General features: G+C 42.7%; 1 protein-coding gene across 14 annotated transcripts in view; it reads left to right on the top strand.

The window, feature by feature from the left end:
* Zfp717 (zinc finger protein 717) overlaps positions 1-25,574 on the top strand; it is a 35,821-nt gene extending 10,247 nt beyond the window's left edge. For 5 of the 14 annotated variants that reach the window (XM_039082263.2, XM_008766011.4, XM_063266370.1 and 2 more), the window contains 6 exons: positions 7,238-7,501; positions 8,913-9,016; positions 15,824-15,950; positions 18,707-18,799; positions 20,666-20,772; positions 22,051-25,574. In XM_039082263.2, coding sequence (XP_038938191.1) covers positions 9,014-9,016; positions 15,824-15,950; positions 18,707-18,799; positions 20,666-20,772; positions 22,051-23,106 — 1,386 coding nt within the window. In that variant the 5' untranslated portion in view covers positions 7,238-7,501; positions 8,913-9,013 and the 3' untranslated portion in view covers positions 23,107-25,574. Of the gene's footprint in view, positions 1-7,237; positions 7,502-8,912; positions 9,017-12,867; positions 14,294-15,823; positions 15,951-18,706; positions 18,800-20,665; positions 20,773-22,050 lie in introns of those variants that run through there. The other 9 variants (XM_008766014.4, XM_008766012.4, XM_063266371.1 and 6 more) reach the window with 4 other exon arrangements.
* Positions 25,575-26,458: the final 884 nt, after the last annotated feature.

The following is a 26,458-nucleotide window of genomic DNA, read 5'->3' as shown; positions in this document are numbered from 1 at the left end:
GCTCAGTGGTAGAGCGCTTACCTAGGAAGCGCAAGGCCCTGGGTTCCGTCCCCAGCTCCGAAAAAAAGAACCAAAAAAAAAAAAAAAAAAAAAAAAGAGTTCATATGCCAGAGGCCTCCAGTAGAGTCGATCAGGGCTGGAAGTCCTTTTATTAAGAAGCACTTAATGCCCAAAACATGAAAAATGTAAAGAGCAAGTCACTAAAGTTAATGTGTGGGATAATGTTCTATTCTAAGATGCATGGTAAGTTCACACCTGAGAGAGATAGTGTAAATACAGTTATTCTGAGGAATCTTTCTTTTTTTTTTTTTTAAAGATTTGTTTATTTAATTTATATGAGTACACTGTAGTTGTTTTCAGACACCAGAAGAGGGCGTCGGATCCCATTACAGATGGTTGTCAGCCACCATGTGGTTGCTGGGAATTGAACTCAGGACCTCTGGGAGAGCAGTCAGTGCTCTTAACCGCTGAGCCATCTCTCCAGCCCGAGGAATCTTTCAATAAGTAACCGTGCTTCAGAAGGCATTAGGATCTATGTGTTAGGAAATGGCCCAGTGAGGATAAGTGATTTTAAATAATTTTTATGTGTCCAGTTAGAACTAAAGACTCAGCCAGGCGGTGGCTGCACACACCTTTAATCCCTGAGCTTGGGAGGCAGAGGCAGACCGAATGCCTCCTATTGTAGGTCAGCCCCAGTTCACCATCAGAAATCTTAGGATGGGAAGTATATGAATTTATACATTGTAGCGAAGTATTCAATTTGAAATCAGCTCTCACCTTTCATCAGAGAACACATATAGAATGAAACCTGTGAATGTAAAGAAAGCAAACGTAACTCCCTGTCATGCCTCACTGTACATCAGAGAATTCACACAGCTTGGAAGCCTTAGCAACGTGAAGAGGGCCAGAACCCTTTCTCTGTGTGTCAGAAATGCCAGGCAGTCATAACCCATAGGAATGTAAAGGCTTCTTGAAGAAGTCAAACTTTGCTTGACATCAACAGATTCATACAGATGAGAAGCCTTGTGAACAGGGAAATACAGAAAAGCCTTTCTCCATAAGTCAAGTATGTATGTACACCTCAGACGTCACGTAAGCGAGGAGCTCTGTGAATGTAATGACTGTAGGAAAGCATCCTACCGTAAGCCATAAGCCTTCTGAATGTAAAGAATTTAGGACATAACTTGATGTTCATCAGAGAGCTAACACTGGTTAGAAACTGTATGAAGATAGACTGCAAGAAGACATTGATCAGCACATGAAAACTTACTGTGTACCAAAGGACACATACATGGGAAAGTACTGGGCAGGTAAGGAATTCGGGAAGCTTTGACTCCAAGTTGAAATTCCTGCATCAAGGAATATGTGCATTTGAGAAATGATAGGGATATAGAGTACAGGAAAGCCTTCTACTGCAAGTCAAAGGTCTGTGGCCGTCAATGAGTGGTGTGTTAGATAGAACACATGTAGTTATAAGGAATGTAGGAAAGACTTTAAGGTAGGACTTGCTCTGGGGGAGAAGGCTGTGAGTGTAAAGAATTCAGGAACTCTCTCCACATGAAGGTGGGACTGACTGGATAGCAGAGAGCTCATACAGGTTTGGTGTCTCTAAGTCAGCTCTTGATTTCAGATTACTTGTAGGTGAGACGCCCAGTAAATGTAAACAATTCAGGGAAGAGTTCATGTCATATGAGGAAGTGATGTAAAGATTTTTTTGTTTTTATCTTATATGTATGGTATTTTGCGTGCTGCATGTGCATGTGTGTATGAGGCCAGAAGCAGGCCCCTGATTTCAGGGACTGGAGTTAACAGTGGTTGTAAGGCAAACCCACCTATGGATGCCTGGAACTGAAGGAGAGTCCTCTGAATAGCAACGTGTGTTCTTAAACATGGCACCATCTCTGGGAAACTGGTCTGCATTGTCTGTATTTGTAGAGTTTCAAAATGGAAACTTTAAAAACCAGAAAGAAAATTCTGGAACAGTGCACTTCAAGGTCTCAAAGACCATGAGCATCAACCTAGACTACTGTACTCTACAAAACCTTGAACCGTAGTTGAAGGGAAAGAAAATCCATGATATAAGCAGTCTAGCAATTCATGGCCATAAAACATGGCCCTACAGAAAAGACCAGAAGCAAGACTTTACACTGATGAGAGAAATAGGCATGGGCAGAGAAGATAGAAAAACAAATGAAGCTACAATTACTGAACCACAAAATCTACTAAGAATACAACAGAAACAAACAGCCAAAATAAAAACCCAGCACAATGCCAGTAACCAATACACCTAAGAAATAACAACACTAAATATGAATGGCTCAACTCCCTAATCAAAACACACAGGTCAGTTGAGTGAACTCAGGAACTCCATCTGTCGTCTACAACAAACTCATCTTATCTCCAAAGTTAGTATTGGTAAAAGTATTCCAAGCAAATGTGATCAAGAGGCAAGCAGATGTTGCCCTTCTAATATCTAGCAAATAGACTTCAACCAAAGCAGAAGATATAAAGTATTCTTCATTTTTGTCACTGGAACAGTTAACTCAGAAGACATCACAATCTTGACCATAAATGCACTGAACTCTGGCACGCTCAAAAAATGCATACCACTGTCCTTAAAGACAAAGTTTAATTCCACTCAAGGAGATAGGACATCTACACAAAAATAAACACAAACAGCAGAGTTAAATGACCGTGTACATCCAATAGACCTAACGTTTGCTCCACAGCCCATGGAGGCATCTCTAAAATAGACCACAAGTTAAAGTGGCCCGTAACAAACAGGGAACTGGAAGCAATGATGAAGCCTTCAACAGAGGAAGCCCAGGCCCAGATTGGCTCACCCCAGAATCCAACCAGACTTCTAAAGAAGATCCACAGCCAGCCCTTAAATAAGTTTTTTAAAAAAAGAAAGAAACGAAATAGAATGAGCATTACCAAATACTTTCTTTCTTTCTTTTTTTTTTTTTTTTTCTTTTCTTTTTTTTTTTGGAGCTGGGGACCTAACCCAGGGCCTTGTGCTTGCTAGGCAAGCACTCTACCACTGAGCTAAATCCCCAGCCCCTACCAAATACTTTCTATAATGCCAGTATTAGCCTAATGCCTACATCAGGTAAAGACAGCTTCCAAGTACTCACTCTACAGGAATTGGACGATTTCCAGCCACGTTTTATGATGTCACAACAGCTGTTTAGTTGGGAATAGTCTGACCAGCCACACTTGTTTCAGTTTCACATAAGAGAAGACCAACAAGAAATGCTATTACATACAGCTTCTGACGTCTGGGCTGTGAACCTCTTCAATCTTTTTAATCTTTCCCTTCTCAGCAGAAGAACTTCCCCAAGTTTTCAAATCCTGGAACAAGGATGAAGCCTTGAGCATGAGTATAGTATGTAAGATAAAGTGGATCTAGCAGATGGGGTGAAAGTGTGGTCTATGCTAGAGAAGGGGAAACGTGTGTTGGAAACTAAGAGAAGGGTGAAGTGTGTTCCACAGTAGGAGGGGGTGAAAGTGTGTTGGAGACTGGAAGATGGGGAAAGTGTTTTACAGTGGAGAAGGGAGTGAGTGTGTTGGAGAGTAGGACATGCATGGAAGTGTTTGAAGGTAAAAAGACTTGAAGTTCATTACTTACTGTATCCTCTTCAGAGAGGTATTAGTAAGGCCCACAAGAAGAGAGTTCTGTTGTGCTTCTGTTTGAGATGAGTCTTCTGAGAGGCCAGTTTCACTGTGGCAATGAGAGTTGTGGCAGAGTGTATTCCTGAGTCATTCTGAAGGCTGGTGATTGTAGGAGCAGAAGCCGAGCCCACAGCAGGGCTGTGAGGTGGATGCCACTCATAGCGTCATTTCCAAGACGATAAAGTCTCATGGAGGCCAGACTCCATTCACAAGAGAATGTCAACAGTGTTGGAAGTAAGCTGGAATCTTCTATCAGAATATATTGAAGTTGATACAAGCACACTACAAATTACCCAATTTCACGTGGTCTGATGTGAGGAGACAGGGCTGTAACTGGATATGAGGAAATCAGTCTCACTACCACTTTTCCACTCTGGCCAGAGGACGTCTCCCTGGTCACTGTAGAGATGAACTCGGAGATTTCACAGAGGAGGCAGTGGGAACAGGAGGTTGTGTCTCTATGATAGTGAGGGCTCCAGCGAGTCAGGACAGGCTCCTCCTCTCCCCCAGTCATAGGCCTCCTCAGTTGGGTTTGTCTTATTCTTTCCTGAGCATTGCCCTCCCACCTTTAAAATTAACCCCTATGTTGAAGGAAGAGCTATGCAAACGTGTTTGATAGGTCTGTAGGTCTGCGCCATGCTGGCTCCTCCTGGAATGCTCATTTGTGGGTCTCAAGAGTGCTAGCTTGGATCCTAGTCTTACATGAACAGAGACCACTGACTGCTGATAGGTATTAGTGGTTTTTTTTTTTTTTTTTTTTTTTTTTTCCCCGGAGCTGGGGACCGAACCCAGGGCCTTGCGCTTCCTAGGCAAGCGCTCTACCACTGAGCTAAATCCCCAACCCCTACTGACTGCTGATAGGGATGGGGGTGAAGCTGTGCCTCCCTCCCTGTCACAGGTGACATCACCATCGGAGTTTTTCAGGGATTTCATCTAAAGCCTCGTTGGTGAGTTTCCTCACTGTGACTCGCATGGACTGCCGTCTTAAGCACGTACATTAACGTGTCTTTTCTGCTTCTGTTTTCTGGCCAGAGATTTGCATAAAGTTGAGTGAGTGTCACTGGCGGGAAATCTGAAATTACCTGGTGTCATTATATCTCGGTCCAGGGTCCAAGAGAAGAAAAAGTGACTTAACTGGGAGACTCCTCCATGAGATCTAAGCTACCATGTCCCAGACTACTCTAGTTTGCTATCAAGACTGGCAGCCTAAGGGGCTGGGGATTTAGCTCAGTGGTAGAGTGCTTACCTAGGAAGCGCAAGGCCCTGGGTTCGGTCCCCAGCTCCGGGAAAAAAAGAACCAAAAGACTGGCAGCCTGAGTCACTGAGAGAGCTACCTGTGACCAGCACTGTCTGTAGTAAATCACCCTCTCCGTCCTGAAGTCCTCTTTGATAGAGCTCCCTGTTCTTTCTCCTCAGCTGCTTCCCGGTGGCTCCTTGTTTTCCTCCTTCTTTCTAGAGACACAAGCTCTAGCTCGCTGTCAGTACGTGAATTGTTCTTTGTAATGTTTGCACAGCCTAGAGTTGTCACAGTTACTCTTGTTCAATTCTGTATGTTTCAGAATCCACAACATACCGTTTTTCCCTCTCCCTCCATCCTGCTCTTCATCTCGTTTTTCTGGTTTTGTGGTCCTGGGTACATAGAATCCATGTTCCTGGACAAGCTGGGCCATTATTAGTGAATTTCTGGTTGCTAAATTTGGAAATTGTATGTTAAGAGGCATCAGAATGTAAAATCTCAGATACCTAAGGAAAATAAATTCCTATTCCACTGACACCGAAAATATAGTAATGGGTTCCCTGCTGTGTAAATGTAGATCAGTACTACAAATATGGTAAAAAATCATTGGATCAAAATTCCTAGTGCAGTTCTATAGTAGCTTGCTTGCTCCACAGTGTGCCCCGGTAGAGCGTACAGTCAGTTAGGTGGTTTTCACTCATCATAAAAGTCCCTGTCAGGGGGCTGGGGATTTAGCTCAGTGGTAGAGCACTTACCTAGGAAGCGCAAGGCCCTGGGTTCGATCCCCAGCTCCGAAAAAAAGAACCAAAAAAAAAAAAAAAAAAAAAAAAAGTCCCTGTCAGAACATGCTCGTCACCCAAACACAGCAGTGTGTTATAACCATCGGCGGTCCCTCCACTACCTTCCCATTTCCTTCTTCTACACCATAAACACTAATCTACTGGCTCTCCAGGTGCAGTTCCTCTTGTGAACTTTTTCTGACGAGAATTGGATGCTGGTGACTTAATGGCTGACATTATTCAGTGGGCGTGGGTGTCTTAGGTGACGTCAGCATTGCATTATTGTTCATGGTAGATAATATCTAATTCCACGGCATGCCACACTTTTAACCCAATCAATAGTAAACATATTGCCTTTATATATTCCCGTGGACATCACAAGTAAATGTTTTAGTAGTATTCAAATTAAAGTTTAATATCAATACGTGGCTTATATTTCTCTTGAATCCAAGAATCCAAGATCATCCTGGGCAAGATACAAACAACCTCTGGGGGTAGAGGAACTGAAAGAGAGAGAACATAGGTGTAAAAATGATTTGTAGTGGTGACTGGGAAGATGGCTCAGTCAGTAAAATGCCTGCAAGAGAAACATGAAAGTCTGTTTTCAGATCCCTGTACCCATGCTGTACAGAGACACCAGGGCATGTCAATAGCCCCAGAAATAGAAAAGGCAGTCCCAGGAGGGCCCCTGGAGCTTATTGGACAGCTAATCTAGACAAATCAATGGGCTCTAAGTCCAGTAGGAGACCTTGCTTCAAAATGCACATTGGAGAGCAATATTGGCGAACACCTAAAGTTGACCTCTGGCTTTCACGTTGCATGCACCCTCATATATGTCCAGGTACCCGAGTACACACATAGACACACTCACATGAACACACACAAAGACAAAGCATCACTAATATCACTGACTTTAGCATTATTGATGAGAATCCATGTCAGTGTCAGGGGTATAACTGAGCTTACTTCAAAGACGCCAGTGTAGATGAAGCATGGTGGCCTGTAATCCCTGCATCTGGGAGGCAAAGGCAGGAGGATCTCTGAGTTCCAGGCCAGTTGGGACTATGAAGTGCAACCCTGTCTCTAAGGAAAACCACCAAAAAATAATCCAATACAGAGAAATTTCTCACCTCACTAAGTGACAGTGAAATACAGTCGAGTCCAGTAGCTGTTGCTGTCACTTCTGTCTTATCTCAACAGCTCACGTAAGGCTCGGTCAGTTTTGCTCGCACAACCCAGAATGCTACTCTTCAGTAATGTGTAAGGCAGGACTTTTCATAGAGAGCAGTAACAAAAGTTTGAATTATGCTTTAGGTATTATAAATGAATAATATTGGTTTTAAGGGAAAAGGTATATGTGAGATAAAATTTAAATATCCCACATGCTTGATCTTACATGAACTTAACTTGAGAATCATGTTTAACTTGAAAATAATAATATCTAAAATCTGTAACTGTATTGGGAAATTCTAGTCCTTAAAGAAGAGGGCAAAGACAATCCTGAGTGAATATAATTTATATGAGTATGGTTTTAAAATATTTCTAGGAAAGCCAGGAAGTGTTGGCAAGAAGCAAGCAAGTGGATTTTAATGCATGTGTTGACTTAACATGCTTGGAAACGTTCGGAGAGAAGAGCAGTGTGCTAAACGTGAAGAAAGAGCTTGAGCTAACCCTGGATGACCGGTTCCTGCCTTCACCCCACAGGTCCTTCTGACTGATCTCTTGTAACTGTCACATTGTTATCAACAGCACGATCGCTGGGTGTGGAGTTAGGAGGAAGGAGAATTAAGAACATGAACTGAACTCTCAGGTGAGTTAAGCTCCAAGATGAAGTGAGCCTGTGTTTCATAGAATATTTCCAACATGGAGTCTGAATTGCCTGTGAGCAGGACTCATAAGTGTTTCCTGGTCGTGGAAGTGCGCACTCTCTAGGTGATGAAGCCAGGGGAGGTAATTGTACACTCAAACAAAACCCCGACTTTAAAATCTCAACCTTCATTTGACTATGGGCGGGGAAGAACTGCCTTCGAAAGGAACAGAAGATTCTTCTAAAGGTCATGAAAATATTAAATGTTTGCATACCTTAGTGTCTCAGAATGACAGCAGAATTTTGTTCTGTTTCAAGTTGAGCCTGGTTAAGGGGGTGCGGGGATGCACACCAGTCTGTAATTTCAGCCCTGGGAGACATGAGGAAGGATATCTATGTGAGCCAGCCTCTAACTGGGCCTCGACGATGGCTGCAGGCTCTCCTAAGTCCCGCCTTAGAATTCCTGAAGGCAAGAACTTGTCTTTCTGGCTTCATTCACCAATGCATGGGTTTATGCCGTCTACTGTTGCTCAGGGTCTGAGTGGGTGAACTATGTTGTTGTAAAAATATAAAAAATAAAAAAGAGTATAGTTGTCTTTTACCTCACTCGGTCCGCACCACGGTGCCCCAAGATGTCTGCTAGATATCTTGGCGGAAACACATCCCAGCTGCACACTTTCCTACACTCAAACCCTCACATAAAAAAACACACAATACAGTAATCTTAGATCCAATTGATAAGATACAATTGCCCACTTAAACATACAAAGCCCGGTACCATCCATCCCTTAGGAACATTGATAACAACCTGTAAACACACAGAGCAGAATCTTAACGTCACCTGCCACGGCTTCTCCCCTCTCTCCATCTCTCCTCTCTCTTCCAGTCTCCTCTTCCTTCAAACTTCTCTCCCACCCATCCTTCCTTCTCCTCCAATGACAGGCCTCCTTCTATGCTTTACCTGCCCCTCACCTGTACTTTACAAATTCAATGGGGAAAAGGTTCTGGTGAAGTCACCTGATTCCTGAGTACGTGACTAGGCAGCTGTCCTTGGGGCAGTGGAATTAGCATCAAAATGCTTCAGGGCAAACCACAACATTTCCCCCTTTTTGTCCAGTTAAAAAGCGGACCGAGGGAGGTAAAAGACAACTATACTTTTTTTTTATTTTTATATTTTTTTTTCTTTTCTTTTTTTCCGGAGCTGGGGACCGAACCCAGGGCCTTGTGCTTGCTAGGCAAGCGCTCTACCACTGAGCTAAATCCCCAACCCCTATTTTTATATTTTTACATCAACAGAACTACCCTATCTAGTCCAGCAGTGAGGGGGGATGTCCAATCAGCTGTAGAGGTTGGATCTTCACCATCTTCACCATAGCCTTTGATCTGAACAAACCATTGTGTGATCTCTCACCAGGATCATCTTGATCAAGAGGCACTAATGCCATGTTGTTTCCCAGTGACATGCTGCTACCTTGAGAACCACAGTGAGGACGCTGGGTGTCCTGGAACCTGGAAATGGTGAGTCTGTGGCGAATCCCTAGTAAGGAGCACAGGCCTGAGACTTCTGTGACTGTCTTAGTTACATTACAAAACGGCTATAATTTATATCAAGGTTTCATGAATAAAGAAATTTGGAAAGCCAATTTTCTTCTGGGGTGGGTCCAGTGGTACGGCCCCATGCTCCCCTGGATTTCCCCACCACCACCAGCACCATGCACATATGGGATTGTTTTTAAAAATGAGGAAGGCCATGAAGTTGTGATGGAGTAGTGTTCAATGGGAGTGGAAGGGTGAGCTGGCTGGATAGATAAAACACATTGTAACATATCTACGAAATTGTCAAAGAATAAGAATGTTTTAAAACTTAATTAGAAAAAACATCTCTAACTTTACAGAGAAGATACCATGTGAGTGACAATGACTTGGTATCTTAGTCAGGGTTTCTATTCCTGCACAAACATCATGACCAAGAAGCAAGTTGGGGAGGAAAGGGTTTACTCAGCTTACACGTCCACGGTGCTGTTCATCACCAAAGGAAGTTAGGACTGGAACTCAAGCAGGTCAGGAAGCAGGAGCTGATGCAGAGGCCATTGAGGGATACTACTTACTGGTTTGCTTCCCCTGGCTTGTTCAACTTGCTCTCTTATAGAACCCAGGACCACCAGCCCAGGGATAGCACCACCCACAATGGGCTGGGTCCTCCCACCTTGACCACTAGTTGAGAAAACGCCTTACAGCTGGGTCTCAAAGGCATTTCCTCAACTGAGACTCAGCTTTCTCTGTGATAACTCCAGCTTGTGTCAAGTTTACACACAAAACCAGCCAGTACAATTGTGAACATAGATTCAGCTTCAGGTCTAGCTTAGAGAATGTATTTGTGGGCCATCCCAGCCTGGTCAATCCTGGGAACTTCTCCTGCCTGTGCCATCCGCAATCCTTAGACCTAGCCTTGGTCATACAGCCTGAGTGCCAGGCTAGCCTTGGAAGTATCTGTCTTAGGGTTTCTGTTGCTGTGATAAAACACCATGACCAACAGCAACTTGGAGAAGAAAGGGTTAATTTCAGCTTCCCTGCCCCATGGCAATGCATCTTGAGGGGAAACCAGGGAAGGGACTTTTAAGAAGGAACCTTGAGGCAGGACATACATACATGCTGTGGAGGAATACTGTTTACCAGCTTGCTCAGCCTGCCTTCTCATGCCACCCAAGACTACCAGCCCCAGCAGTGTCACCACCAACAATAATGGGCTCTCTTCCATCGATTATCAGTCAGGAAAATGAATCACAGTCTCGTTCACAGACAAATCTTGTTGCAGAATTTCTCAATTGAGGTTCCCTCTTTAAAAATGACTCCTAGCTGTGTCTTGTTGATGTACAGCTAGGGAGAGCAATTTACCCCCATCAACCTGATACATAAACATGTCACTGTTAACCTAAAACCTTTCCTTTCTTGTCACCAAGATGTTCTATTAATATGACAATATAAAACATTCTGAATTTTTAAAGTTTCAGAGTCTTTATAAATTCACACGCCTTAAAATTCCAGTTCGTTTAAAACATCCAAAGCTTCTCTAAACATTCAGAGTACTTCACTATTGGCTTCTGTGAAAGAAATAATAAGTTAAATACTTCCTTATTCCAAGAGAGAAGAGTCAGGGCACAGTCACAGGCAGATCAAAGCAGAACTGAAGTCCAGCAGGATAAAAAGTTTGGTGTCATTCACCACCCTCTGTGCTCCAGGGGACCAGGGCAGTGGCAGCTGGGACTCACCCACCATCCTCTGTGCTCCAGGGGACCAGGGCAGTGGCATCTGGGACTCACCACCCTCTGTGCTCCAGGGGACCAGGGCAGTGGCATCTGGGACTCACCACCCTCTGTGCTCCAGGGGACCAGGGCAGTGGCATCTGGGACTCACCACCCTCTGTGCTCCAGGGGACCAGGGCAGTGGCATCTGGGACTCACCACCCTCTGTGCTCCAGGGGACCAGGGCAGTGGCATCTGGGACTCACCACCCTCTGTGCTCCAGGGGACAGGGTAGTGGCACTTCTTCAGCTCTAACTCTCCACAGAAAACACAACTTGTTTCCGAGACACTAGCTTGTCTCTATATCTTGATGTAATAAATTCTAGTAAAACAAACAAACAAACAAAAACCACATAAAAAGAGTGAGCACAAATAAGTTATTTAATGATACAATTCAAGAATTTGGAAAAAGAATAACAAACCAAATCTAATAGATGAGCAAAAACAATATAAAATCAGAGAAGAATTTAGTGAAGTATAGGTAATGAAAACAATACAAATAATTGACAAATCTAAGAGCTGAGTCTTTGAGAAGGTTAACAAGATTGATAGACCCTTTGCCCAGTTAACCAAATGAAACAGGACCCAAGTGATCAAATCAGAAATAAATGGGGAAACATTAAAACAGACAGAAAAGAAATTCAGAATATTGTAAGGGGATACTTTACAAACCTAAAGCTTAAAGAATGGATGAGTCCCTCGATTTGTCTGAACCACTAAAGTTAAAGAGAAGATATGAAACCCAAACAAATCCCTAAAAGTAAGGAGATTGAAAGACTAAAAATCTACAAGACTCACAAATATCCAGGTCCAGATGGATGCTGTGGTGGTTTGAATGAGAAAAACCCTCATCAGCTTACGCTTTCAAACACTTGGTCTCCAGTGGAGGTGGAAGTAGTTTTGCTAGATAAAGCATGCCAATACCTGTCTGTCTGTCTGTCTGTCTGTCTGTCTGTCTGTCTCTCTCTCTCTCTCTCTCTCTCTCTCTCTCTCTCCTTCCCCGCCTCCCTCTCTCCCTCTCTCTCCCTCCCTCCCTCCGCTTGAAGGTAACTTACAAAGGCATATGCAAGCGTGAAACGGTCATCTCAGTAGATGCAGAAAGGCCTTTGGCAATACCCAGCATGCCTTCCTTCATTTCCTTCATGATAAAAGAGTGGGGCTAGGAGGGCTGTACCCCAACATAAACTACAACAAACCTACAGCCAACTGCATTCTACATGGATTGTGAGAGAGCAAGAGCATGAAATTAACGGGAAGCAAATGAGGAAAACAGTCGAATTATCCTTATTTGCAGATGATATGATATACTACATAGGAGACGCCAATAATTCTACAAAGTTTTACAGAGTTCTACACTTTCAGAAAAGTGGCAGGATTAAAATCCAACTTAAAACCAGTAGCTGCGGGCGCTGGAGAGATGGCTCAGTGGTTAAGAGCACTGACTGCTCTTCCAGAGGACCTGAGTTCAATTCCCAGCAACCACATGGTGGCTCACAACCATCTATAATGAGATCTGGGGTCATCTTCTGGCCTGCAGGCACACATGCAGACAGAAAGCTGTATGATGTATACATAATAAATAAATAAATATTAAAAAAAAAAAAACCAGTAGCTGCTCTACGTATCAACCACAGAGAGAGGTTGAGAAAGAGATAAGAGCAACACTCCCACTTACAAATGTCTGTCTCTCTCTCTCTCTCTCTCTCTCTCTCTCTCTCTCTCTCTCTCTCTCACATACACACACACACACACACACACACACACACACACACACGGAATAATCCTAAGCCATGAAATAAGTCTTCACCATGAAATCTTTAAAAAATTTTTCAAAGACATTGAAGCAGACCAAAGAAAATGGAAACACCCCCACACCCCCGTGCTCGTGCTCATGGGTTAGTAGAATTAAAGGTATGAGGATGGCCCTCCTACTAGAAGCCACAGCTTCTGCAGAATCTCAGTCAGAAATCCCCACAGCAATCTTAGAGAGCCGTGGCACTGGTGTGAAGACAGACATATAGGTCAGTAAAACAAAGCAGGTCTAAACACGACTATATGTGATTACAGGCGTCTCCGATCTGACAAAGATGCCCAAAACATACTTGGGTAAAACACAGCATCTTCAACAAATGTTGCTGGGCAAAGCTGGATGTCTACATATAGAAGAAGTAAATGAGACCCATATCTGCCCACTCCAAATGGATCAGACCCACACAACTGAGCCACCAAAGAAATCGCAGTGATCTGTTTTGTTTCTCCTCTTCTGTCATACTGCTAGGGACTGGAGACCATGGAAGTGCTCACATGATCCTCCCAAATCATTTCCTCGTCTGAGCTCCATGGAGACTGGCATGCACCCAGGCCCCTTTCCTCCAGGGCTTGGGGATTTAATCTGTATTCCCTCAGTAGGCTTTGTTGAAGCTGATGCACTCTGCAGACTAGGAAGGGCATAGGCTGAGGAAGGGCTGAGATGCATCAGGCTACTGGAGCTCTCCCCTCACTCTGCCCTGTTCACTCCTTTGGACAAGCCATATAAAAGCTTGAGTATTGGCATCAGCAGTGTACTGGTTTTGTGTCAACTTGACACAAGCTAGAGTCATCAGAGAGGAAGGAGCCTCAGTTGAGGAAATGACTCCATGAGATCCAGCTGTAAGGCAGTCTCTTAGTAAGTGATCCATGGACGAGTACCCTGCCCATTGTGCCATCTGGGAGCTGATAACCTGGGTTCAGTAAGGAAGCATACCGAACAAGCCATGGAGAACAAGCCAGTAAGCAGCACCCTTCCATGGCCTCTGCATCAGCTCCTGGCTCCAGGATCCTGCCCTGTGTGAGTTCCTTTCCTGACTTCCTTTGGTGATGAACAGCAATGTAGAAATCTGAAGCCAAATAAACCCATTCCTCCCCTGCTTGCTTTTTGGTCATGGTGTTTCATTGCAGCAATAGTGACCCTAACTATTAGACAAGTAGTGAGCAAGCGATGCTGGCCGTTCCTTCCAGGGACAATTCAGTACGTTTTAACTTCTACCCTGATCTCCTGGGAGGGAGCCAGGGGAAGCTCTCATTACATGGACAGAATGCCCAGGTTTGGCCTGTGCTCCTGACTCATGTAGACTCATCTGAGTGGCACAGCAGTTTGGGTAGCCCGTCCTTGACTCCGCAGGGTGACATTAGGTGGTTTGCAATCATTTTATAATTAGGTAGTACATTGGCCCACTGTACTATATAATTATAAATCATTTTTATATGGTTATTCTGTAAATTATACAGAATATAGAAGTCTGTCAATCCAATCTGTGTACACTTTTCAGGAGGACCTGGGCTATGCAAGATATGTATTGTTTGTGTACATAAAGGAAAAATCAATCCTTTCCTATTAGGGCATTTAAGTCATTTTCCATGCATGACCACTACTCATCTAAGATATTTGTCTATGATACAGATGACTCAAGCATTTATACTGATGAGAAATAAAAAAGAAGTTATTTTAAAATAATTCTTTGTTGTGCATATAATTTAACATTAGATGTGAAAGCACGGTTGCATACTCAGAAATGAACAAGCCTATGCTTCTAACAATACAATGTCAATATACATTACTTTGATGCTTAAATGAAGGCTATGGAAAATGCTTTCTTTTCCTCATCACATCTCTGAGAGAGAGGGAAATACATTTGCAGTAAAAACCCTGCAGTTTTAAGACATACCTGTGGGCCAAGGCATTTCGGGCCATCGTGTTTCCTGGAGTTGAGTGCTCTGATGGGACCATGTTGGGAAGGGGATGCGTGTGCTCTCACAACAGCTACGCCAGAGTCACCTTTGCAGCATGGGTGAGCACTGCCACAGACACCCTGGACCCCCACATTGATTCAGAGTTGACGTTTAGTTATCACATACCGAGGAAGCCTCAGCGTGACAATCTTTCACACTGTGCTTCTTCCTCACCAGGCTCCTAGAATCAAGCTCAGGGGCCTGTCCCTCTCTACATGCCCCGTATCACAGTAGCGTGCTACACGGGTGCGGCAGCCCCCTGTTGTTGTAAAAATACAAAAAATGAAAAAAGTATAATTGTCTTTTGTCCCCACTAGGTCTGGCACCTTAGTGCCCCAAGGCATCTGCTGGATATCTTGGCAGAAACACATCCCAACTCCGCGGTGGCCCATTGTCTCCAGCTGCCGCACACTTTCCTACACTCAAACCGTCACATGAAAGAACACACAACACAATAACCTTTGGCCCAGTTGATAAGATAATTGCCCACCTAAACATACAAAGCCCAGTACCATCCATCCCTTAAGAACATTAATAACAACCTGTAATTACACAGCGGAATCTTAACATCTGCCTCCATTGTTGTCCTGCCACAGCTTCTCTCTCTCTCCCTCCTGTCTCTTTTCCTTTCCGTTCCAGTCTCCTCCTCTTCCTTAAACTTCTCTCCTGCCCATCCTTCCTTCTCATCCAATGACAGACCTCCTTCTATCCTGTACCTGCCCCTCACTTGTATTTTATAAATTCAATGGGGAGAAGGTTCTGGTGAAGTCACCTGAGTCCTGAGTAGTGACTGGGCAGCTGTCCTTGGGGCAGTGGAATTAGCATTAAAATGCAGATAACTCCAGGGCAAACCACAACAGCCCCCAACCTCTGCCTTTTCATCGTTTTGTCTGTACTTTATAGATTTAATGTCATTTTTCATGATTATGTGTGTGTGTGTGTGTGGGTGTGTGTGTATATATACACACATATACATATATATCTATATATATCTTTGTTCATAATTCTACAAGCCATGCACATATATGTATTCATCTGTGGACTTTTGTTTCTGTTGTAATCCCTTGGAAAACTTCTAATCATATTTTTTGGAATCGTAACACATAGATAAGATTTGTGTGTTGATTTTTCTATGTGATACAGGATCCAAAACAAGCTACATTTTTAATATGGCACTGATAGGACATAGATACACATAAAACAGTGCACTCCCAGTTTCTGTTCCTAAGGATTGGGGACAAATGTGTCATTCCAGGTGTTGGTGTCTTTCGAGGACGTAGCTGTGGACTTCACCTGGGAGGAGTGGCAGGACCTGAATGCTGCCCAGAGGACCCTGTACAGGGACGTGATGCTGGAGAACTACAGGAGCCTAGTGTTCCTGGGTGAGTCCGACTCCTGTGTAAATCTCAGTGGTACCAACCGTAGAGGTGTTGCTTACTTTTAATACTGATTTGATAGTATACATTTTAATTGACATGGCAATTTTTGAAGAACAGTGTGGCCTTGTCACGCATGTAGTGTATAATGATCAGATTGATGTTAACCGATAGAGTGTGAGCTCTGGGAGCACTTGTTTGTACTGGGAGCATCAAAAATCTCTCGGATGCTGTTTTGAAATCCTCAGTGGGCGGCATCCTTATGCTTGCTGTAGAAATGCAGAACACATGTTATAGAACATCCTCCCCTCCTAATATTCCAAGAAACACTCCCCTTCCCTTTTCCACCCCTCCATCCCTGTATCGTTCCCTCACGGTACTAAGTATTGTTTTTACTGTTTGAGGCCACGTTTTGTTTGCCAGTATAATGAAAACATGGAGGATTTTCATCTTGTGCCTGACATACTTCATCTGCATATTGAAAACTCCTAGGGAGACATAAGAAAAGTGTGTTCACTCCAAATATGGATAGAGTTTTATTGCCCAAAGATAGATTTCATTAACGCTTGGTAGATATCCAGGTTTGTTGGATTTATTCAGTAAATGACTCTCAGATTTCCAAAACAAAACAAAAAGCCAACCACTGGACAAACAAACAATAAACCCAACCCCCGTTAGTTTTTATGCACAGATTTACCAACCTACACTTGGGCAAACCTGTGTCCAGACTGGAATCTCAGCCGAGAAATTCAGGATAGTCTTGTCAGAGAGTGCTACCTATCTGCTTAGCATCCACGGACCCAGAGATCTGCGGAGTTTGCTCATTTCATCGCCGTGATTGTGCCAGGACATCCTGCGTTATAAGATGGTGTTGATGGGCTGGAGAGATGGCTCAGTGGTTAAGAGCACCCGACTGCTCTTCCAGAGGTCATGAGTTCAATTCCCAGCAACCACATGGTGGCTCACAACCATCTGTAAAGAGATCTGATGCCCTCTTCTGGTGTATCTGAAGACAGCTACAGTGTACTTATATATAATAAATGAATAAATAAAAAAAAAATTTAAAAAAAAAAAAAGATGGTGTTGATCCACCAAAAAAAAAAAAAGAACCAAAAAAAAAAGATGGTGTTGATCCCTTATGCTGTCACTGTGATAGAATATTCTATTGTTATGAATTTACATTTGCCACATTTCTCCACCGACATTCCTTTATTAAATTATGCTTATAATAGAGTTGCATGTAATTGAAAAAGCACGCTATTGCCAGGTGGCTGCCAGAGTTCGGCCAGCGCTCTGACCTCTGCTGTTGGCCTCACTCCCAAATTGCCCGTTCTTCCCAGCTAGCTTTGCCAAGCCGCCCACAGCCACCCCGTATTCTCTCTCCCCTGCCCACCTTAGCTGAGCAGAAGGAAAGCACTAGACAGTTTCATTATTTTAAAACTAGCCAGGTAGCACAACAGTTAGGCTCTTATCAGCTAACCTATTTCAGCCAACTGCTGGTTCTGGCTGCCCTAAGACGTGCCCGCAGCATCCTCCACGGTCCACAGCCTGGCCAGAAAGCCTCCTCCCTCCCTGTGTCCCTTCTCTTCCTCTCTGGCCAGGAAACCCCACCTTTTCCCTTTTCCCAGGAATTGGCTTCTGCCTTCTCGATTGACACAATCAAGAACCCAATTAGGGAATCAGACTTTAGTATACGCTCCTTCCCCCACAGGATAGTGTTATTGTAGTTCTAGTTTCAGATTTTAGAAACCATCATAGTATTTCTGAGTGGCTGCCTTAATATAAGTGCTACCATATATTTGTGAAGTGTTTTTTTTATTGCTTTTTCATTTTGTATCATAAAAATATTCTGTCTAGAGTCCGGGGATAGGTCATTTTGGGGAAATCATATTTAGTTTTTTCTTGTGACCATATCTTTGTATCGTATTTGAGAACTGTCAATTCGGGCTATCTGTCCAGATCTAATGAGCTCTTTTTCTTCCCCGACTTCAGGTAAGTGAGGTCCTTAGATAGTCTAGAAGTTACTCTCTCGCTGAGTAAATGCTTTGCCATTATTTTCTCATCCCTACCCCTAGCACTGGGTTACAGGAGGTAAGTGTGCAGCAAAGCCAGTACTTTAAATGCATTCTGGGGATTCGAAGTCAGGTCCTCACATTTGCATAGCACACACTTTTGCCCACTGTGCCACCAACCAGTCTCCCTTTCGAAGTTTCTTAAAATCATTAGTTAAAGCCCCTCGTGGACAACATTCCAATCATGGAGAAAACATGAGTGAAACCTACTGTAGTAACAGTTTGTAATTTACATAGAGCTGGGGTTACAGCTCAGTTGTCAGAGTATTCTCTGAGCATGTGCAGCCTCCAGTCCACCAAAATAAACAAGTAGAAGAGAAAGGTGGAGGAGGAGGAAGAGGAGGAGGAAGAGGAGGAGGAAGAGGTGGAGGAAGAAGAGGAGGAGGAAGAGGTGGAGGAGGAGGAGAAGGTGGAGGAGCAGGTGGAGGAGCAGGTGGAGAGGAGCAGGAGAAGAAGGTGGAGGAGGAGAAGGAGGTGGAGGTGGAGTAGAAGGAAGAGGAGAAGGAGGAGGTAGAGGAGGAGCAGGAGGAGGAGGTGTGAGGAGGAGCAGGAGGAGGAGGAGGAGGAGAGAAAGACAGAAGACAGTTGCTGAGTCATTCACCATCGTGTAGTTCCCAAGGTGTAACTGTTGCCTTCTAGCGTAGATTATCAGTAGATGGACACAATCTATACATTATGTTTCTTTCACAGGGCACTGCATGGTCAAACCTGAGTTGATCTTAAACTTAGAACAGGGACTTGGACCAGTGAGTACAGCAGGAACCTCGGTCTGGAACCTCTCAGGTCAGTGAATGCTACAAGCAAGAGAGAATAGTAACAGAGGCATCAGATGTTGGTCATCCTGGGCTAAGCCCAGTCTTGAGACAGTTGGTCTCATGGACCAGACAATCAGTTTATTCCATTGTCCCAAAGTTCTTTGCATTAAATTACCAGTTTTGTGATGTTGAAGAGTGTCTTTTCTTTGGGAATAATTTGGTGACTGTACCCGGGGCACAGTGGTGCTTCCTTTCTTCCTTTTCTCACCGTCTGGTTTAAGTTAGATATTTATTGACTTTAGCTCCTCAATGTCCTTTTGACTATTGGTTATCTTTGCAATTATCATGATACTTAGTAAGCACACAAATGTATCTACTCTTAAAATACTTTCCTTTCATATGTCACCCTCTGCTCCTGATTAGCATCCCTATGTTGCTTGTCTCATTATGACATATCATTACTTTGCTCTTATGATACATCGTTACTTTGCTAGGTGATATATGTGTACTATCATAGTTAATATCTTTTTTTAAAATAATTATTTATTGATTTTATGACTACACTGTCATTGTCTTCAGACACACCAGAAGAGGGCATTAGATCTCACTACAGATGGTTGTGAGCCACCATGTGGTTGCTGGGAATTGAACTCAGGATCTCTGGAAGAACAGTTAGTGCTTTTAATCGCTCAGCCATCTCTCCAGCCCCATACTTGATATCTTAACAGAAACTGAATTTCAGAATGTATAGTCTTAGGTGTTTTAAGCCCAAGGGGAAAAACAAACAAACAAACAAACAAACCCTGCCAATCAAGATTATTCTATGTAGCAAAGTCAAAACCAGAGAACATTATGAATTGCTACAATAAACATGGTCTTAGTTAGGTTTTCTACTACTATGAAGAGACACCATGACCACAGAAACACTTATAAGAGAAAATATTTAATTAGGACTGGATTATTATTCCAAAGTTTAGACCAGTCTTGTCATGATGGGAAATACGTCAGTGTGCAGGAGGACATGATGCCAGAAAAGGAGCTAATGTTCTACATCTTGCTCTTCAGGCTACACAAGGGACTGTGAGCCATGCTGGGTGAACCTCATGGCCGGCCCCACTTCTTCCAACAAGGCCACATGTAACAGTGCCACTCTCCATGGGCCAAACATTCAAACACATGACCTGTGGGGGCCATTCCTATTCAAACCTCACAAGCACAGACAGAAGCACTCCATGAATTTCAAACAGCTATTACAGAAGACATGTAAAAAAATAAAGTAACTAAATTCCTTTGCGTATAGGCAACCACAGGCAACATTTCTCATAAAAATAAGTCCCACAAAGCCCTGAGAGGATCCTGCTGTTCTTTGTTAGAGAAAGTACACTAATGGAAACATAACTGTGTTGTACTTGGGAAAGAGAATTATGGCAGCACCAAAGTCCGATACATAGCTAGTAGAAGAAGGGAAGACATTCTACATTCAGATAATAAAGAAACCGGACGGGCAGAAGGGTGAAAGGGAAACATGTAGAAACGAGAGTTTTCTTGCCCTGTGTCTCAACAGCACAGCAATGCAGAGAGCTAGAACTCAGCACCTCAGTATGTGTTCGTGTACAGTTTCTTTCCAGTTCACTGAAGACCAGGACATGTACAGTTCTAAGAGGATATCGTAAAAGTTCAAGCGTGGGGCTGGGGATTTAGCTCAGTGGTAGAGCGCTTACCTAGGAAGCGCAAGGCCCTGGGTTCGGTCCCCAGCTCCGAAAAAAAGAACCAAAAAAAAAAAAAAAAAAAAAAAGTTCAAGCGTGATTCAAGAAGGCACTCTTTTGCTTTTGTGTTTGAATTTCATAAAGCTTGTGTCTAATTCATAGAAATTGAATCTTTAAATATTTTCAGGTATCGACAAAGGGAATAGCCTGGTTGATACCATCCAGGAAAATGATAGCAGACATTTCTGGCAAATTGAAATCAACAGCCGTACATCAAATGAAGAACTGGTTGAAGTAAGTAAAATTGATGTGGGCATAAACTGTGGCTATATGTAGGGTTCTTGACTGGGTTCATTTTCTCCTCCAGTTTAGGAAACAGCAAACAGCATGAGTATAACAATTAGCATAAAAAAACAAACAAAAAACAAAAAAACAAAACGGGGGTTGGGGAGTTAGCTCAGTGGTAGAGCGCTTGCCTAGCAAGCGCAAGGCCCTGGGTTCGGTCCCCAGCTCCAAAAAAAAGAACCAAAAAAAAAAAAAAAAAAACAAAACAAAACAAAAAAACAATTGGCATCAAAGGAAGTCTCAGACAGAGCAGACAAATCAACCAGTGAGCAAACGTTATCATTAGGGTGAGGAGACACAACGCACACGGAGAAATACCTCTGCAGAGCTGAGGGGACTCAGAAGCCTGAAGCCCAGCTTCTCATTGAGAGTCCAGGGGTTTCCAGGGTGTTTGAGGGATCTCCCTCCCCTAACTTAAGGTTTTTCAGTCTAAACAAAGAATGGCTAATAGAGCCAATGCTTTGGTGTGAACATGTTCTGATCCACTATTGAACTTGTTGGAGATCCATCAGCAAGGGGCCATACTAGAGGCAAAGAAGCCCATCAGGCCTCTCTTTAGAGCTGCCATGCTTTATTCAAATCAAGAGAGTGAGAAAGAAGCTGCCATCTTGGAAGTTCACTATCTTTATTACCTAGTTAGAGCCATTCTCCCAACTGTCCATCAACCAAGTAACTGTCTAACTCCAAGTCTCTCAAAATTGTATTTCATAGTTGAATATAAAGAGTGGAAACTATTTTAGAAATATTTTCTCAGAAACTTAGTCTATGGAAAGATGAACTTCTCATTGGTGAACCTGGTAAGATGTAGGCTAGTAATTGAAACCCTTCAGTTAGCCCAAGTCTCTGAGTATCCTTAACAGCAGTTAATCATGTCTTTTTAACTATTTATAATCAAGGAAAACCTACAAAGGGGGGCTCTTAACACAGAAGTTGTCATTTCCGGGGAGCTGTAATGAGCTCAGTAAATTCGGGAAATCCTTTGATGAGGCATCATTTATTCAAGTCAAGGTGCAGATTAGGAAGCAAAGTTTCTTTACAGTGTATGGGAGATAACATTCTTTGACTAAATTCAGAAAATGAAGTTATATTTAACAGTGGAGCGAAATATTTTAATGTAGTCATTGTTTGAAATCTCATTAGGAAATCACGACAAGCAAAGCTCAGACAGTAAAGTCTACAGGATGCTCCTATGGATATGAGGACTGTAACAAATTTTTTTATCTTAAGGCAGAACTGAAGATTCATGAGGAAATCCATCAAGGGACAAAGTCCTATGAATGTGAAGTATGTTTGGAAGCATTTTATCTGAAGCCACAGTATAGCACTGACCAGAGATACCACACATGCGAGAATCCATACAACTGTAAAAAATTTAGAGGGGCTTTCTATTCTAAGTCGACCTTCAGACCGTGTCAGAGGCTCGAGAGAGGTGAGAAACCCCACGCATGTATAGAGTGTGGGAAATCCTTCTATTGCAAGTCTCACCTCACTGTGCATCAGAGGACCCACACAGGGGAGAAGCCCTACGAATGTAATGACTGCAAGAAGGCTTTCTACAGCAGGTCCCAGCTCAATGTGCATCTGAGAACTCATACAGGTGAGAAACCCTATGAATGTAAGGAGTGCAGGAAGACTTTCTACCGCAATTCTGACCTCACAGTGCATCAGAGGACTCACACAGGCGAGAAGCCCTACGAATGCAAAGTGTGCAGTAAAGCCTTCTACTGCAATTCACAGCTCACTGTCCATCACAGGACCCATACAGGGGAGAAGCCTTATGAATGTCAAGTGTGCAATAAAGCCTTCTACTGCAAGTCACAGCTTGCTGTCCATCACAGGACCCATACGGGGGAGAAGCCTTATCAATGTCAGGAATGCAGGAAGGCATTCCAGTGCAGGTCAGACCTCACTCGGCATCTGAGAACTCATACAGGCGAGAGGCCCTATGGATGTACGGAGTGCAGGAAGGCTTTCTACCGCAAGTCAGACCTCACAGTGCATCAGAGGACACACACAGGCGAGAAGCCCTACGAATGCAAAGAGTGCAGAAAAGCCTTCTACTGCAATTCACAGCTCACTGTCCATCAAAGACAGCACACAGGGGAGAAGCCTTATGAGTGTAAAGACTGTGGGAAAGCCTTTCAGTGCAAATATGAACTCACTCGGCATCACAGAACACACACAGGTGAGAAACCGTATACATGTATGGAGTGCCAGAAAGGTTTTTACACCAAGTCAGATCTCTCTCGACATCTAAAAATTCATACAGATGACAAACCCTGAAGATATAGGAGACAGTAGTATTTAATAAGTCGTCCTTAACTGACATCAGAGAACACACTTAAAAACTTACCATGAAGTTAGACTTAATCTCAGAGAATTCAGACACATGCAAGAAACCATTGATGTCAGAAAAGTCTCTAGCTCATCTCCATGTGTAGACCAATACATTTAGGGAATGTGAAAACTGTGTGCTCAAATCTTTTGTGACATCATGTAGTATATACAGGTGAATTTCCCTTTGAATATAAAGAATACTAGAGCATTTTTATAAAAATCATAAAGTGCACATTCAGTGGGCAGGAAATCTTATCCAGACTTTTTCAATATATATGACATGGAAACTTTCAATACCTAAGTCAGGTCTCAGTCTGCAGGAAAACTCCTAAGGTATAGTAGTATACAGCAAATGATTTAGCCAGGTACGGCTTTTCATCCTGACTCTTGTGGGTGACCTTGGCAAGACTCATTTGCACCTGATGTTCAACAGCATAGCAAGCCATGAAATCAAAAGACGGGAAAGCTCAGATGGTGGTGGTCAGCTTTAATACGGGTACTCAGGGGGGCAGCATTGTAGGGATCAGTATGAGTTTGTGGCCAACCTCTTTAACAGAGTGTGTTCTGGGCCAGCTTAGGGATTACAGTGAAATTCTGTGATGAAAAAAGTGAGGAAATGTTAAGTGGCAATAAAACCCACCATAAGGGGCTGGGGATTTAGCTCAGTGGTAGAGCGCTTACCTAGGAAGCGCAAGGCCCTGGGTTCAGTCCCCAGCTCCGAAAAAAAAAAAAAAAAAAGAACCAAAACCCACCATAAGAGAATGCAGCGACTTTTTAAATAGTACTTGAAACTCAGCTGACATCAGAAACACAACAAAAATGCAGTAAAGCACAGGAGTGCGATATGAGAGAGTACAGGGGCCACACTACATCGTCAGTATAAGGACTTCAGTGTTGAGCTGTAGACACACACAGTAGAAACCCCATCAGTCCACAGGTTAGAAAAGCAGCACTCACACTTTAGCAAGCATGACATCAAGTGTGAAGGTTGAGAACACGTTTGGATTTAGAAACTGAATTGAGGTTGACTGTGGTTCAGTCACATGTGCCTGTGAAGCACATGCATTTCCTGTTCTTCTGGGTTTGAGACTTCTTACACATCACCTGGATTTTCAACACCCATGCCTATTTTTGAAAAGTATAAGCAGTCTGGAAGAAGTTGCAAAAAATCGATCATGCCTTTTTGAGCACTGTCAGTGAAATCACACCTTGTACAGTGAGACCAGATCTACATATGCAGGCCAGACTGACTTTGAACTCTTAGCATCGTGGCCAGTTCTCCTATTCACGGTCATACTGATTCATGCTCTTGAGATCTTGGATTAGTGAAAATTGTCTTCCGTGCAACTCTGTATATATCAGTCTGTGTACGTTGCATGTTAATTTCCAGGTGGAATTGTTTGAGATGGAAATGAAGCATCCCAACTCCATGATGCTACCAAATAAACACAACGATATTCCCAGCCACTGGACAGTAAGCTGCTTCTTTGGGCATTTCTTCTTCTCATAACTAGTTTGGTAGAAGTTAGTGAACATAGTAGACAAAACCAGCAATGCTAATTAACATCTCTTCCTACAGAATTTCTTCTCATGACATGGTTTTTTTCTATATGTTATTATATGTATTCAAATTTTGTCTCCAGAGCACTCAGCCTGACAATACAGGAAACATGTATACTTTGTATACGATGTAATAATGGAGGAAGGTGGAAGTGGCATGGTGCATGCCTTTGTATGTGTGTAGTTCTGATTGGATGTTCAGTATACGTAAGTGAGATGCATAGACTGTAACAGATAGATAGATAGATAGATAGATAGATAGATAGATAGATAGATAGATAGATATTGCAACTTATTCTATTTATTATCTTTCTGTCACTGTAAGTATCAGACACAAATGAAGTTTGAAGTAATTGTGTTGGATTGTGGTTTCAAAGGATTTTGTTCATGGTTACTTTGCCAGAGCAATATGAACAGTACTGTGGTGGCAGTAGTTGTGATAGAAGAGATTCCGCACATCATGTCGGGAAATGGACCAAAGAATAGACCATGTACCTATTACATCTTCTAATGTGTCACCCTGATTATATAAATTTAACTAGACACTACCTTCCAAAGTTTGTATCAGTGCTCATATTTGAATTCAAGTTCTGTGGGAGAGATTTCATGCAAAAACCAACACACATGCCAGGCAGTGGTGGCACACACTTTGAACCCCAGTGCTTGGGAGCGAGAGTCTGGGAATCTGTAATTTGAGGCCAGCCTGGCTTATAGAACTAGTTCCAAGACAACCAAGACTACACAAAGAAACCCTGTCATGAATTTTTAAATTAAAAAAATAAACAAAATTAAATAAAACCAAAATACACTACAAATATCAACCTTTAATAAAATTTTATTTATAAATTCTTGAATACGATGCCTTTATAACTTATGTTTTTTCTTTATTCATGCATATCTAAATGTACATGGATGCACTGTTAGAAACTATCCCATAAGTGAGAATAAGAATTTATTACTAATGTGTTCACAGAACAGAGCTGCTGTGTCCGACTGGAGTTTTGTTTTGTTTTGTTTTGTTTTGTTTTTTTACTGTGATTGAAATTTTTTTTCTTTTTTAAGATCAAACTGATTGGAGGTCATACAATTTTTTTGAATTATGGTTCCCTCCCCCCTTCCAGATTCTTCCACCCTTGCAAATCCACATCTTTCCCTGCTCTCTCATTAGAAAACAAATAGGCATCTTTTAAAAAGAACATTAGAAAATAAGTTAAAATAAAAACAAATAAACCTGAATAGGACAACACATGAGCCGATAAACAAAGAGCCCAAGAAGCACACAGATGGGGGCTGGAGACATGGCTCAGTGGTTAGAGCACTGGCTGCCCTTCCAGAGGTCCTGAGTTCAAATCCCAGCACCCACATGGTGGCTCACAACCATCTGTAATGGGATCTGATGCCCTCTTCTGCTGTGTCTGAAGTCAGTGACTGTGTTCTCCCATACATGGAATAAATAAGTTTTTAAAGAAGAAAAAAAGAGTTTCTCTGAGACTACTCTATTTAAATCTGTACCCATTTTTAATTTTATTTGTTTTCTTGATGTCCATTTATTTTAGATTTTAGATGTTAGCATTCTATCAGGTATGTAATTGGGGAAAAAACAAACTTTTCCCCATCTGCAGCGTGCTGCTCTGTCCCAGTGATGGTGTCTTTTGTGATTCAGAAGCTTTCCTGTCTCATGTGACCTCATTTATTAATTGTTGGTCTTAGTGTCGTTCTGTTTAGAATGATTCCTGGG

The sequence above is a fragment of the Rattus norvegicus genome, chromosome 8 (genome assembly GCF_036323735.1).
Source record: "Rattus norvegicus strain BN/NHsdMcwi chromosome 8, GRCr8, whole genome shotgun sequence".
NCBI lineage: Eukaryota > Metazoa > Chordata > Mammalia > Rodentia > Muridae > Rattus > Rattus norvegicus.
This window is presented reverse-complemented; position numbering and strand designations above follow the sequence as displayed.